The sequence below is a fragment of the Zingiber officinale genome, chromosome 2A (assembly GCF_018446385.1).
Source record: "Zingiber officinale cultivar Zhangliang chromosome 2A, Zo_v1.1, whole genome shotgun sequence".
Lineage (NCBI taxonomy): Eukaryota > Viridiplantae > Streptophyta > Magnoliopsida > Zingiberales > Zingiberaceae > Zingiber > Zingiber officinale.
In genome coordinates this window covers 82,991,016-83,005,629 of record NC_055988.1, presented here as the reverse complement: position 1 = coordinate 83,005,629, position 14,614 = coordinate 82,991,016, and the positions used below count along the sequence as shown (strand labels likewise).

At 34.0% G+C, this 14,614-nt stretch overlaps 1 protein-coding gene across 1 annotated transcript; it reads left to right on the top strand.

The window, feature by feature from the left end:
• The first annotated feature begins 10,069 nt into the window (after nt 1–10,069).
• Nucleotides 10,070–11,645, top strand: LOC122039745. The gene is made up of 2 exons (XM_042599206.1): nt 10,070–11,044; nt 11,122–11,645. The coding sequence occupies exons 1-2, from the start codon at nt 10,133–10,135 to the stop codon at nt 11,572–11,574; spliced, it is 1,365 nt and encodes a 454-aa protein (XP_042455140.1). The 5' UTR covers nt 10,070–10,132; the 3' UTR covers nt 11,575–11,645.
• Nucleotides 11,646–14,614: the final 2,969 nt, after the last annotated feature.

The window sequence follows — 14,614 nt, the reverse complement described above, 5'->3', positions numbered from 1 at the left end:
TACGAAGGTTAAGTCTGGAGTTACCTGCTACGACTACAACCAGAAGGGACACTACAAGCCGGAGTGTCCAAACCAGAAGCAACGAAGAAGGAAGGCCTCAAAAGCAACTTGATCTGAATCCTCTAAAGATTGTGACGAAGAACATGAGCAGGCAAGCTTCCTTGCTCTACCAGTACAGGCATACGTTGCCGAAATAGATTCTGGATAAGAAATCAGAGCTAAATCGAAAACCGAGTCCGAAAAAAGCCATGGATCCGTATCGGTTTCCAAAGGGCCAAATAGTATTGTAAGTTCCCTAATTTCTGGTACTAAAATAAATGAATTACAAAATTTAGTTTCATATTTGTTAAGAAAGTTGACAAAATTCAACCTCCGAGTCAAGTCACTTCAAAAGGAGGTAACAATTCTTAAGGAGGAGACTAACCTAAGTCCTTTAACTGAGCCAGTTTAAAGTGGAAGTTCAACCAAGTCCAACAACTTGAGGAAGAAAATTCTAATTTGAAAACTCAAGTTAAAGGACTTAAAGGCACGTTGGAACGGTTCATCGTGGGTTCCAAGAATTTTGATTTGATTCTTGGAAAACAGAGGGTTGTATACAACCGAATTGGACTTGGATACAAGGCCAAACAAAGATTTAGATCGTATTTATCATTAGTAAATCGATCAAATAGAAACTTAGTCCAAGCATAGGTCACCAAGTCCAATCTGATTAATCAAGTTAGACTCAATCAATATTGGATCCCTAAGGATCAAATTCATTACCTTGACAGACTTTATCGAGACTATAATCCAGGGGAGCAAATAAAAAGACTATTTTTATTAGTAAATAGATTTGTTTGATGCTTGATTTACTGCTTTTATCATATATGCTTAGACTAGGGTAGATAAAGACTTAGTCTTGATTAACACTTGACTAGTTAGACTTAGAATTTTCAGGAAGAAAATTAAATATTAAATTTCTTTAAAAGACTTTGTTTAGAAGTGGTTGATGATCCAATATCTAAGAAGCCCTAGTGTCTCGCCACAGTCTGGAAGTCAATTATTGAAATAAATATTTAATTGACTAATTATCAAACCTTAGTCTAACTCAAATCCTTAGATATTAATTAAATTGAAGATAAAATTAAACATCTCACAAAACAAATAAGGTTTCCTAATTGACAACCTAAAAAAAGGGTGAGATGAATTTAGATTTAAATTGAGAATTAGTCTATCCTAATTCAAACCAATCAAATTTTAGAATTAACATTAAAACTTTAATTAATTTCAAAATATTTAATTAAATTCAAACTATTAATTAACCTTTAAATCAAATCTAAATCAAACTTAAATATTTTTGAAATCCAAATTTTAAGTAAACTTAAATATTTTTTAAAATTCAATATTTTTGAAATCTAAATCAAACTTAAATATTTTTCAAAATTCAATATTTTTGAAATATAAATCAAACTTAAATATTTTCAAAATTTAATATTTTTTGAAATCTAAATTTTAAGTCAAACTTAAATATTTTTCAAAATTCAATATTTTTGAAATATAAATCAAACTTAAATATTTTTAAAATTATTTTTTTTTGAAATTCAAAGTTTAAGTCAAACTTAAACATTTTTCAAAATTCAATATTTTCGAAATCTAAATCAAACTTAAATATTTTTAAAATTTAATATTTTTAAAATCCAAATTTTAAGTCAAATTCAAAATTCTCTAAATTTAAGTTCAAACTTAAACATTTTTAATATGTTTGAATTTCATAAACTTAAAATCAAGTTCAAAATTAACTTAACTCCGTCTCATAAAAACTCATAAATTTTACATGTTTGATAACTTAGAAAGGGTGAGATGAAAAATCAGGAAAATAGGAAATTACCTTGAAAAATCAGGAAAATAGAAAATTATCTTGGAAAATTAGGAAAATAAATGATTTCTTTTATCTTATACATGCTTGGACTTTAGGAACCTGAAAATATTTTTAAGCCATTAGTCAAGGGGTAGTGAAGGGAGTCAAGTTAAGTTTTTTAAAGGGGTTAAATAGTTTTTAAAAGTTAAAGTATTCTTTTTCAAAATTTCAAAATTAAACTTTTCTTTTTGTTCTTTAAAAAAGCTCAAAGTATTTTTAAAAAAGGAAGTTAAGTTTTCTTCTATTTTTGAAGATCTAACTATTTTTGAAAATAAACCTTAAAAATTTTATTTGAAAAAGAAAGTTCAAATATTTTGTATATGGAAAAATAAGTTTTTGAAAAAGTATTTTTAACTAAGTTCGTATCAAAACCTTTTTCAACTATGTATTTAACTAAGCTTTTATCAAAATCTTTTTTAAGCTAATATCTTTTTAAAGCCAAACTTTTATCAATTTTTTTTTTTCTAAACCTAAGTACTTGACAAAGTTTTTTTAAAATATAAGAATTTAGCTAAAGATAAAACTAAGAAAAGTGATGATTTTAGGGGAGTTTAAAGTTAAACAGATTAAAAGTTAGTTTTTTTTCTATCTTTATATGTTTCTCTCTACTCATATTCTTTTTGATTTATGTCAAAGGGGGAGAGAAATGTTAAAGTTAAGTTAAGAAAGCATAAGGGGGAGTTTTTGTTATGTAAAATTGTTTTACTTATGCTCTTATACTCTTGCTTAAATTACTTTTATTACAGTTATGCTTTACTTAAATTTGAACTAGGTTGCTATAATCAAAAAGGGGGAGATTGTTGGTATAGGGAACACCACACGATCGAACCTAAGTTTTGATTATGGCAAAGGGTCTAAAGTTAAGTTATCTTGTGATCTAACAAGGTTAATTGAATTTGCAGGAAAGTTCTAAGTGTTCTTAGGCAAAAGTCCTAGCTGCGGTTAGGCAGGTGGAAAACCCTAGCGGGTGGTAACCCTAGGTCCTAGGGGTGGTAACCCTATGTGGAAAGTCTTGACGGGTCGAGCGCTTTGGGCAAAATCCTATAGTCGAGAACTCTAGGTTAAAATCTTGGTGGTCGCGGACCAGGTGAAAGTCTAGACGGGTCATGGAGCAGATGTCCAGCATGAAGACCTGAAGTCTTGAACGCTGAGCAAAAGTCCAGTCGGTCTGGAGGAATGGTTTGCCAAAAGGTAAACTCTCTTGAGAGGAGTAGGTGAGGGCGCGATCCCCATTCAGGGAACAGTAGGCGTCGGTTCGACGATTTTCGAAGGAAATCTAAAAGTCAAAATCGAATAGTCCGGTGACTATTAAATACTTGTATTTGTCTTATTTTATTGTACTAAACTTTGTTTTGCAGGCTATATTTTGTATTTGGATTAATATGTCATGTAGGAAGTGGAAAGAACAAAAGAGCCTTGGATGAACAATGTCTGAAGGTGCCTTCCATGGAGCTTGAAGGCGCCTTGGATGTTGGATGGAAGGTACCTTCCATGGAGCTTAAAGGCGCCTTCGAACAGATGAAGTTCGCAGAAAGTGGAGCTTATTGGCACTGCATAATTAGGGATCGAATATAAGCTGGAGGCGCCTTCAATGGAGCTTGACGGTGCTTTCAACAACCTATAAAAGGCAGACTCGACCAGATACTTGATAACAACATTCCAAGCAACTTTCCCTTCTTCGCGCTGCTGTGAAAACGATTCCTCGATGCTCAAAAGTTGTCCCGACAACCACCGTGTTGAAGATTTTTATTTCCGAGTCGTTGGTATTCTTTAAGTCTTAAAATTACTTGTAATCAATCATTGTACTTGTACTTCTTTCGATTGATTAGTGATTGCCTATCGAAAGCACTCTCACGTGCAGACCTTGGAGTAGGAGTCGCCACAGGCTCCGAACCAAGTAACTCTTAGTGTTTGTGATTGTTTTGTTGTGTCTTTATTCCGCTGCCTATCTCCGAGTTTTGTTTTGAAGTGAGCGCTATTCCCTTTAGCACAACGATTCTACACTTACTACACATTGATTAGTTTAAATCACAAACTAAAAAAACTTAATATCCACAAACACAATACAACATAAACTCTAAACACTGCCAAGAAATAATCCAATAACATCAGTAAACAAAATTATAATAGAAAGTAAGGAAATAGTACTAAGCAAACAATTAAAAGATAGTTTTGAATGCTATCAAACACCTCATTAATCACCTCAAGGCACTACCCAATCTTATCAACAACACCTATTCAAAAAATGCCTTGCATAACCCAGAAGCAAAAACATCAAATACAAAAGAGGCTTTTGAATTGAAATATGAACATTGATAGCCACAATTAAATGCAAAAAAAAAAAAAAAATCAATTTTCTAGAATCAAAAGTAGATAAAATAATAGACTATTGATAGTACTAGCAAGTGGTTGAAAGTGTAGCTTCTAGACTTGCTAACCAGAATGGATTTAAACAAATTATGTTTGAAGAATGAATCACGCAATAATTACCTTAAAAATTTGATTTTTAATAGCAAAGTAGCCTTCTTCCAAGTAATCATGGACCAGTGCATCGTAATTTGGTTGCTCAAGGAATGTTTTGGACGTTAGTAACATAGGGAAAAATTATAATAAAATTCAAGTGATAAAGAATGTAAAAGATCTTCTCTTTAAGCTAGGCAACACAATGCCTCCGAGTATAAACTGACTCAACTGCCATAAAGTCATTCTTCATGGAATCACCTTTAATTAAATTGATGTTAATGGTATTTGTTAAAATTTCCATTAGAGATAGTCTAATATAATTTATTATTTTTAATATTAATGATTTTTAATAAATATCATTATAAAATACTTATAACTATATTTAAAAATAAGCATCCACAAAAAATATCATAGTTATATAATTTAGTAGCGATCTCATCGGAAAATCTAATCTTCAAAACATTGTGTGAATTTCGTAGAGCACATCTATGATGGCACAAGTGAAGGTGAATTCATGCAGAAAAGGTCGACTTCCTAGTAGTTGTGACGAAGGGCGTCAACAGGAAGGGCTTTTGAGGTAAGGGCAAAGGGGTGACATTCTAAATGAAGAGATTGCATTCCGTAGTAAATTTATCTTTAATTCATATAAATATAAAATTACATTTATAATTAGTATTTATTTAATTTTATAAAAATTTATATGTGATTTTGTATTAAATTTATTTTAAATTTTGTTTTAAACTTCTTTTCAAATATTATATTTTATTAAAGTAAACGGATTAATAATTTCGTGATAAATCTGTCTCTAATTTATATAAATATAAAACAAATTTTATTTCCGTCTTAAATTTTCATTAAATTTTAAACAGATTTTGTTGACCGAAATTATACGGTCTCAAATTCCATTGATAAGTCGTATTTATTTTTGTTTATAAAATATTTATATAATTTTGTATCAAATTTGTTTTAAATTCCGTCTTAATTTTTTTTCAAATATTATATTTTATTAAAATAAAACTGATTAATAATTCCATAGAAAATCTGTTTTTGATTTATATAAATCTGAAATAAATTTTATTTTCATTTTAAAAATCTGTTTCTGAAGTCATGTTTTCTTATAGTGACTTTCCATGATAAATTCTTCTTCTTCTTCCCTTATATGCGACTATATATATTGCTTATAATTAGGTGATTACATATTCTGCATTCAATGAGTTTATTGTCTTCATTCCAAAATATCATGCACTTATTTATACAATAATCAATTTTTTTAAGCCCCTAATGAATTTCTTTGTCCTGTAGAAGCTACAGTCTTTATGTTATTAGCAGGGAACAACTCTAACATTAATTAACTAATGTTATCGTAATATCGTTTGAGAAATGATGTTCTTATTGGATCGTAAAGACGTTAAGGTGGGGGGGGGGGGGGGGGGGGGGTAAATAGCATTCGTTGAAAATCTCGATTTTAAAACAAGTCAGGCAGCGGAAAAGAAAAATAACAAAAACACACGCTAACACAAGTAATTTTTACTTGGTTTAGAGTCTTCGACGACTCTTACTTCAAGGTCCGCACTCGTCGAGTACTTTTGTTGGACAATCACTATCAGTTCGAAAATAGATTACAAAGATTTAGTACAAAAACTGAAATTAATTGTTATTGATAAACAGAAAGGAAATTTGAAGTCTTTCGTTCTTCGAACTTTGGAGTAGTTTTTCGATGTCGTGGGAGCCTTTTCGGAGTAGCGCGCAAGAATGAAACTTGTAGCAATTGTCGTTATGAAGTTGTTGGTCAAAGGCCTTTATATAGGTTCATTCTGGGCACTTGGAACCCCTTCGGGTGCTGGGACCAATGCTGACTTGGCGATCTCTCGTCGAAACTTGATCCGTCAAGTTTATCCACCTCCGGGTGCCTGGACCCCCTCCAGGCACCTGGACGTCGATTCGACCAGTCATTGCGCTCTAACTCAGTTTCAGGATGACTTTTCTGGTCCGGACGCTTGGACCAACCCCGGGCACCCGAACCACCCGGGTGCCTTCCAGGCCGCCCGGGTGAAATTGGTCAGGACTCCCGGACCAGCTCCGAGCGCTGGATTGCTCTAGGCGCATGGACACCCTCTTTTCAACTACTTTTCTCTTCTTCTTTTTCCTACAACAAGGTTAAAACACAAGCAATAATAAGGAAAAAGAAAAGAACAATTTGAGAGTCTCCGGACTGTCCGGCCCTGACTTTCGGTTTCGCTGAAACCCCTAGGTCGGACTAACGCCTATAGTTCTCTTGATCAGGAACTTGTTCTCACTGGATCTCTCCTCCAGTTTCTTATCTCCACTTATCAACTACAGTCGCTTGATTTGCCTTTGACCCACCAGGCCTTCCCGCCAATTGTCAAGTCCTACAGACCCAACTGGACTTCGGTTGGTTGTCAAGTCCCGTGGACCCAACCGACCCTGCCAGATATCGGATCTCGTGGACCAATCTAGACGTCGCACCAACTATCGGGTCCCGTGGACCTAGCTGGATTTCAGCCTAGTGTCAGGTCTTCTAGACCTGTGAATTCCTACACACTTGGTAAAGTAATTAGACCACAGGTACTCTAACTTTAATCCACTTGTCATTCATCAAAATCTGAGTTAAATCATTAGTGTAAACTGCACCAATAGTTCTACCTTCATGTTGAATAGTCTTGCAGTAATTGATAATTGGGAATGACCCGAAGGAATGCCTTCTTACACGTCTCTTCCACATGTCATATAGTTTTTGAACTTTAGGTGTTAGTATTTCATCTATATTGGAATGATCAACCATATTTATCGTGTCGTAAACCATTGATTGTATTGCATTGTCATTAGTTAATTCCTCCCACAAAAATGGTTAGATGATGAAACAATAAAAGTTCCAATTAGTTCAAACACATAACACTCTCAATGACAATACCAGTTATAGGAATTTAGAACAAATCTATTTCTATCTAGATGCACTTTCATGGTATCCTCATTACAGAAAGTTGTATTCCAGCATTTGCAATGATTATACGGGCAACATAACTCATCACCATTCATATACTCCGGATGACGCATAGGAAACTATACAAACTCTTTAATTCCATTAAAATATTCTTCGTTAATAAATCTATTTTCTAACCTATTATACATCCAAAATTATTCATATACATTTTACCTAATGAGAAATAAATTTACAACAATATTAAGCGTATAAAACTAAGCATGCAGATAATTTATACCTAAAAAGAATTAAATTATTAAAATTTAATACTATCAATATAACTTAAACTTAAACTAAATTGAACCTTAGAAGAAGCACTGTATCACTAAGAGTGAAGAAAGCAAACATGGTGGAAATAAGAGCTTAACTAATGCATTATACTTAATATAACAAAAGTGTCATAAAAAATTAACTAAAATTAATTACATTACATAATACCTTAAAAATAACAAAATTAGCCCCAAGGGCGTAGCATAGACAGTGGGTGCATGACATCTTTGGCGTAATAGTTAGGGGGCGATTCTCAGGAACTAACAACCTGAGGTTTACCCCACCATGCACCTAACGCCTGTGAACCTGCATGTATCTCCCTCCATATCCATGGGGTCGACACTAGGGGGGTCGTTAAGGTAACGGATTTACCATTTTTTTTAAATACAACAAAATTAGGGAAAGACAATTGACCTTAGTGTAGTAATCCTTACCACACAACCACCTCACTACTACGCAATCTGATGACACCCGATGCTCAACTCCAATGTTGGATCCGAATGAATCACCTACGAGACTGTGTTGAACTAGCCTCTAGATTCAAATAGACACGAATATAATCTTACATGTATCTATAGATTAATGAAAAGTAGACAACAAACTTAATTGGCCAAGGCACGCTCGGTCAAGGCTGCATGCGTATACATTACCCGACCAAATCAGGGCATGGCACACACAACGAGGGCATTCTCATGGCTACAAGTTCGCGACTAGTCAACCTCATGATCGGTCAAGCTCGCAGTAGCGAGCTAACGGTTGTCCAAGCTCGTGGCAGCGAGCTCACGGAGCTCATGGCTAGCCAAGCTTGCTGCCATGAGCTAACGACAGGCCAAGCTCACATCCTACTAAGATCATGGCTGCGAGATCATGACCGGACAAGCCCCCGACCGTGAGCACACGACCTGCCAATCACGCGACTGTGATCTAGCGAATGGCCAAGCTTGCGATCGCCCAAGCTCGCAGATGCCAGCTCGCGATAGAAAAGTGAGAGGAGATCAGGGAAGGGGAGAGAACGTATTGAGATCGAAGAGGGAGAGGATGCTTGAGATCGGAAAAGACGTCGGAGATCGGAGAGAAGAGGATGTTGGAGAGATCAGGGAGATCAAAGAAGGCAGAATCAAAATTAGGGTTATTTACTATCTCTATTTATCAATGAAAATTAAAATCCATCACTAAAATATTGAAGGAATTGTTTTTCATCGCTATTGAGCAAGGGAAATAAATTCCGTCTCATAATAGCAATAGAATTTCTTTTCTTGTGCTAATTAGCAATGGAAATTAAAATTCGTTGTTAATTGGCAATGGATTTTAATTTCGTCGTTAGTTCTGTCGTATTTCTTATAGTGACTTAGTATGAATGGCTAAATTTACTATGTCAAACCATTTACTTATAAATCCAAATCTAATGTCTCTAAGTCATCGGGGCTATAGTGCAGCGGTAAGAGCATTCACTTATCTCTCAGACATCCACGGTTCAATATTACTCAGCCTGATTAATATAACTCACAACTAATGTATATTAAAAAATTAAGTAAAAGTTAAATTATATAGATATTGCATCTAAATTATTCTGAAACTACTTTCACAATATTGATCGGACATAATTATTTATGGCTGAACAATTAATAAGGTTTTTTACTATAAGTTAATTGACGTTGTAATAGATGTAAAAGAATAAATAAAAAAATACTAAACTGAATCTAATAACAAAATGTTCAAATGTGATTTATTCTTAATTACTATTTCAAAAAATTTAATATCTTATTTTTCTATAATATATTTATTAGATAGTTAACAAATTTATATATATATCTTATATAATCTGTTATTTTGATCAGTAACATAATTAAAACTGGTCATAACCATGTTTAAATCGCAATTGATTCCGACATGCGATAAATCAATGAGAAAACGACGTTTTAATTTGTCATGAAAGTTCTAATAAAATGATCTGGTAAATAATCTATATACATTATAACTTATTTAATTTATATAAATAATACCAATAATTTAATTTTAAAAATAATAGATGGATTATCATAAATTAGTACCTCAAACATATAAATTAAACTCTGCAAGAATATACTAGATCCATATAGTAGTACAACATAAGCATGCCGACCTAAGGTAAGATAAGATTTTCATCTTTTTTTGGAATTCATTAGATTGATATTTTATAAAAGTAATCTTTTTACACCAAATTATATTACCTAATTGCTCCAACATTGGAAATCAAGAGATAGAAAAAAAAAGAGACTTAGTAAATAAATTTTTAATATAATTTGGTTAATTATCGTAATAATAGATGTAATAAATAAATCAATAATATATTAAATCTAATAACTAATTTTTCTTATAAGGTTTATTATTTAATTATTATTTAAAATTTTTTAATTATAAATTTTAAATCCCAAGCCCTAAATCCAAAACCTAAATCGCCCGGCGACAAAACAGTGAGAAGGCGGCGTAAGCCATTTGATCCCGACGCCTTTGCTCGCCTGATGACGAACCATTACAATCGCCGGCGTGATCAGGCAAGCGCCCCGGAGGACCGCCTCACTTCTCTCCACAACGACCTTCTCATCTCCATCCTCTCCTTCCTCCCCATCAAGCAGCGCGTCGCCCTCTCCGCCGTCTGCTCCCGCTTCCTCCGCCTCCTCCCCTCCATACCCCGACTCGACGCCTTCCGCCTCGAGGTCGTGCATCCCTCCGGCGGCGTCGACATCAGCCAACATTTTACCTTCCCCCGCGCCCTGATCCGCCAATGCCACATCGTCTTCCACAAGTTCACCTATTTATCCAAACGCCTCGAGCAGCTCCTCGTCGAGGACCTCGTCGAGGTGGGCGTCCAAGATCTCATCCTCGAAACCGCCGGTGAGAGATTGTTGAATCTCAGCGGCAAGGAAAATTGCGGCTTCTTCGGCCTCAAGTCGCTGAGGAGTCTCTCCTTACAAGGAATCTCGGTGGGATGCTTTGATGGCCACCCCCATCCGCCGCCCATCGCTTGCACCCTTCTCAGCTCCCTCAAAATTAAACATTGCGACCTTCATCGGAATGATTTCTTGCGAGCCTTCCTCATCTCTTGCCCTTTCCTCGAGACTCTACATTTCATCTATTCCAACGAATGCGGGGGCAACCTAAGCATCCACTCCGCCTCCATTAAGCATCTAGTCCTATTATTCACACACTCCACCGCCAGCGGCACCATCAACGTCCGCTGCCCAAATCTTGAGTCGCTCACCGTCGACGTCGCCAGTGAGCTGCGCATTGAAGCTCCCAAGGTCCGGAACGCGTCATTACTTCTCGGCCTCTATCCGGCGACAGATCCTCTATATGCATTGATGAAGGTTCTCGGAGCTGCTTTTGGAATCAATGACGCTTGGCTCATGCTGAATTCTAACACAACTCCAAACGTATGAGAAGATCGATCGATAAAGCGGACCTTCCTAATTTTTATACACGCTCTAACAAAATTTGGTTTGATTGACAGGGATTAACAGCAGGACAAGAAAATTATAGAATTTTTTCTCCGGAATACAAAGAGGACGCCGTTATTTTCAACGTTGACTTCGATCTTAAAGATCAATCCTCAGCGATGATATTGACTCAGTTTCTTAAGAAATGTAATAACAACAAAACCAGGTTTGATATACGTGTGGATGCTATGCATATACAGAGCACTAATGAAATGGCAAGGGACGATCACTTGCTTCATGGCTCTACATATGTTGAGCTAATTAAATTACGAATGATCATGCCCGAGAAGACGTTTGAAAAGTTTCTTTCGAATCAAAAGAGGATGGAGGAGGAAATAAAGCAGACGGTATTGCAAAAGCTGAAAAGTCGCACCAGTAAAGAGCAATTCAAGGATATATTAGTTTCCAATGAGTCCCTGGTCCAAGTATCCTCGAGTATCACGAATTGTATTGAAATAAAATTTTAGAGTGTTTTTTCTGTTTGCTAAGTGTTTGATTTCAATCATACAATGCCTTTATTTAAAGCTCAGTTCTTGCTTTTCTGATGACTAATTTGTTGGACTTATGATTTGCGAGCTTTAGATAGTTAATGATGTGAATGTGTATCAAAATGGAGCGAGGCTTAACATGGTTTGAATTGCACGCCCAAAAATAAATGTATTGGACAAAAATAAATGTATTGCATCAAAAATTATTTTTTGATAAAGTTCGTTTGCTCAAGTTACTGAGATAGAGAGTGTATTGGACAATAATAAAAAGTACGAAAACTAGAGTTTCATTAGTTTCTAAATGACACACTTACCTGAGAATTATAGGTATTAGATTGACAGATATACATGGCGATTGTTAGTTTGTTACCACGATCTTCAGGAAGTTAGGTATTCTTCAATCATTTTACCCATTAATCATAGGTTACTGGACATTAATTATGATAGCCTCCTTTAAAATCAACCATTGTTGGACAAAAGTGATGATCCTGAAGGGATGATTATAGGGATTGTGGTTACATATACTCGTGGCCAATAATCGCATAGGTGATAGTAACTTTATCTTGAGAAGATTTAGAGAGGGCTCGAGGAATTGAGCTTGTTTGGAGTGGAGAACTAGGAAAATGCAATTCATCAACACAGAAATGTTGAAAACTGAGCTAAGGGAGAGTTTGAGGAACTAAGAGTGGAGAGCTTGGAGGGTTAAGCTCTGAGCGAAGAGCTTGAACTGAGCTTAGAAGGGAGAGCTCAAAAATTTAAGCTGGATAATTGAGCTCCTTAATATAATTGTTTTTTCCTTCTTAAGCAATCTATTGAAATATATGCAAACTTCATTCATCTTCTCTGGTAAAATATCCTAAGCCAAAATATCAATTACCTCTTTCATTTCACAATATACCATAACATTTCCATTTAAGAATCCAATTACTCATCAAATTCTTTAAATGATATTATATGCCCGACATGGGATAGTACTTGACAATTCTTTAAAATCTTTTCTTTTTCCTATGCTAAATAGAGTACCCCATGGGGTTGCATCAATGATATCATATCCACAAAGGAATCCCACTTCATGTAGTGGGCTTGCCATAGTAAAATTAGAAATTGATTCCCAGCAGGGGTGGAATACTCTGTTGGTTGTGTCACCCGACCCCTCTCTATACATATATTACTGTTGCTGGACGAAGCTCTCCATGATTTATCCCCTTCCAAGAAATGTAGGAGCCACCCTGAAAAGGCCGTTACGATGACGATTTAACCTTTACCACGGATGTCACAGAGAAATATTAGACATCCCATCTAGACTTGAAATATTGATAAACTTCGGCTAGTCTTAGATAATCTATATATCATACATTTTTTCATCAACTTTTAAATAATTTATGCTTGCTAAAATTTTCATCAACCTTAGATAATCTATCTTATTTGCTTCAACTATTATAAAACCCCGGGATGCATCACTCCATATTCTAATAACTTTAGCTTTGATATCATTGTTATAATGATAAATACTTAGATATCATTATATGCGGTTTTGAGCCTAGTTTAGCATCGTTTGCTATATTCTCTATGTCAAAACATATACCTATAAATTCAAATCTGATGTCTCTAAAAAACATCATATTTAACTAATCTACATTTAAAGATACAAATATCAATATAGCTCGTAACTAATCTACATTTAAAAAAAACATAAATTAATTTTATATAAAAGTGGAAGCAAAAGTTAAATTAGATAAATATTACATCCACAAATGCGACTTAAAGTCCTTTCACAATATTGACCAGGCTACGGTAATAGTTATTTATGGTTGAACATTAATAAAAAATATTCGGTTTTTTATCAAAAGTGCAGTCATGTTTCTTTATTTAACAAAATAAGTAGCCTAGTTTAAAATTACCAAAAAAAAGCACCAAAATATTATTATTCCCTTCCTACTCTCGCCAACCTCCTAAATCCCCTCTCTCCCGACGTCGTTTTCCGATGCACAGAATTAAAAAGAGTCTGATATAGTCTAATATCAGGTCCAACATGAGCCTGATATTTTTTATATTAGGCCTAACGTGGGTCTGATATTATCTCATATCAGGCTCACTCTGGGCCTGATATTATCAGACATCAGACCCACACTAGGCCTGATATTGGACCATATCAGACCCTTTTTAATCCTGTGCATTGGAAAACGACGTATGGAGAGAGGGAGTTTAGGAGGTTGGTGGGAAGGGTATGAATGACATAATAATATTTTAAGTACTTTTTTTGGTAGTTTTGAAACTAGGGTACTTGCTTTGGTAAATAAAGAAACGTGATCGCTCCTTTGGTAGAAAGCCGATTTTATTTCGATGATTGTATATTTATTGAGGTTATAACAAAAGTAAAAGAATAATGGGGCGTTTGGGAGAACTTTGCTTATTTAAAAGTGATTTTTATAGAGATTATTTTGAAATGAGTGAGAAGCTAAAGTATGTATTGTTTGGAAATAGAAGTTAAAAATTAATACAAGATAAAGTTTGAGTGGTTTATGAATAATTACTTCTAACAATATTCTTAAACTATATAAATTAATTTTTAAATTATCTAAATATAATTTTGTTACACCATTAATTATGTGTTTATATAATTATTATTATATGTTGAATATTGTATCAAGACTATTTTTTTTTTATAACATGAATGTTTGAAAAAATATATAAAATTAATAAAAAACAATAAAATAATAAAAATTATATAAATATAAAAAATATGTATAAAAATTCTAGAAATATAAATTATATCAAATTATAAAATATTATTTTAAAAATAAATACTTATATTAAAATATGATTGAAATTTTATAAATTTTATTAGAAATTATTAAAAACTCACATATATAAATAAAATTTAACATTATAAACAATCTCTAAAAATATTAATAAAAAATTACTGTCATTGTTCAGATAATTAAATTGTATCATGTCTAATTGGGCCAATCCCATTAAACTTGAACGTCTTGTTGGGACCTTTGTACTCGCTAGAGGG

Excerpts from the sequence above, each read along its gene's own strand:
- LOC122039745 (XM_042599206.1), top strand. The coding sequence starts at position 10,133 with ATGACGAACCATTACAATCGCCGGCGTGATCAGGCAAGCGCCCCGGAG. Across the intron at positions 11,045-11,121 it reads ATTCTAACACAACTCCAAAC|GGATTAACAGCAGGACAAGA; the intron begins GTATGAGAAGAT and ends TTTGATTGACAG.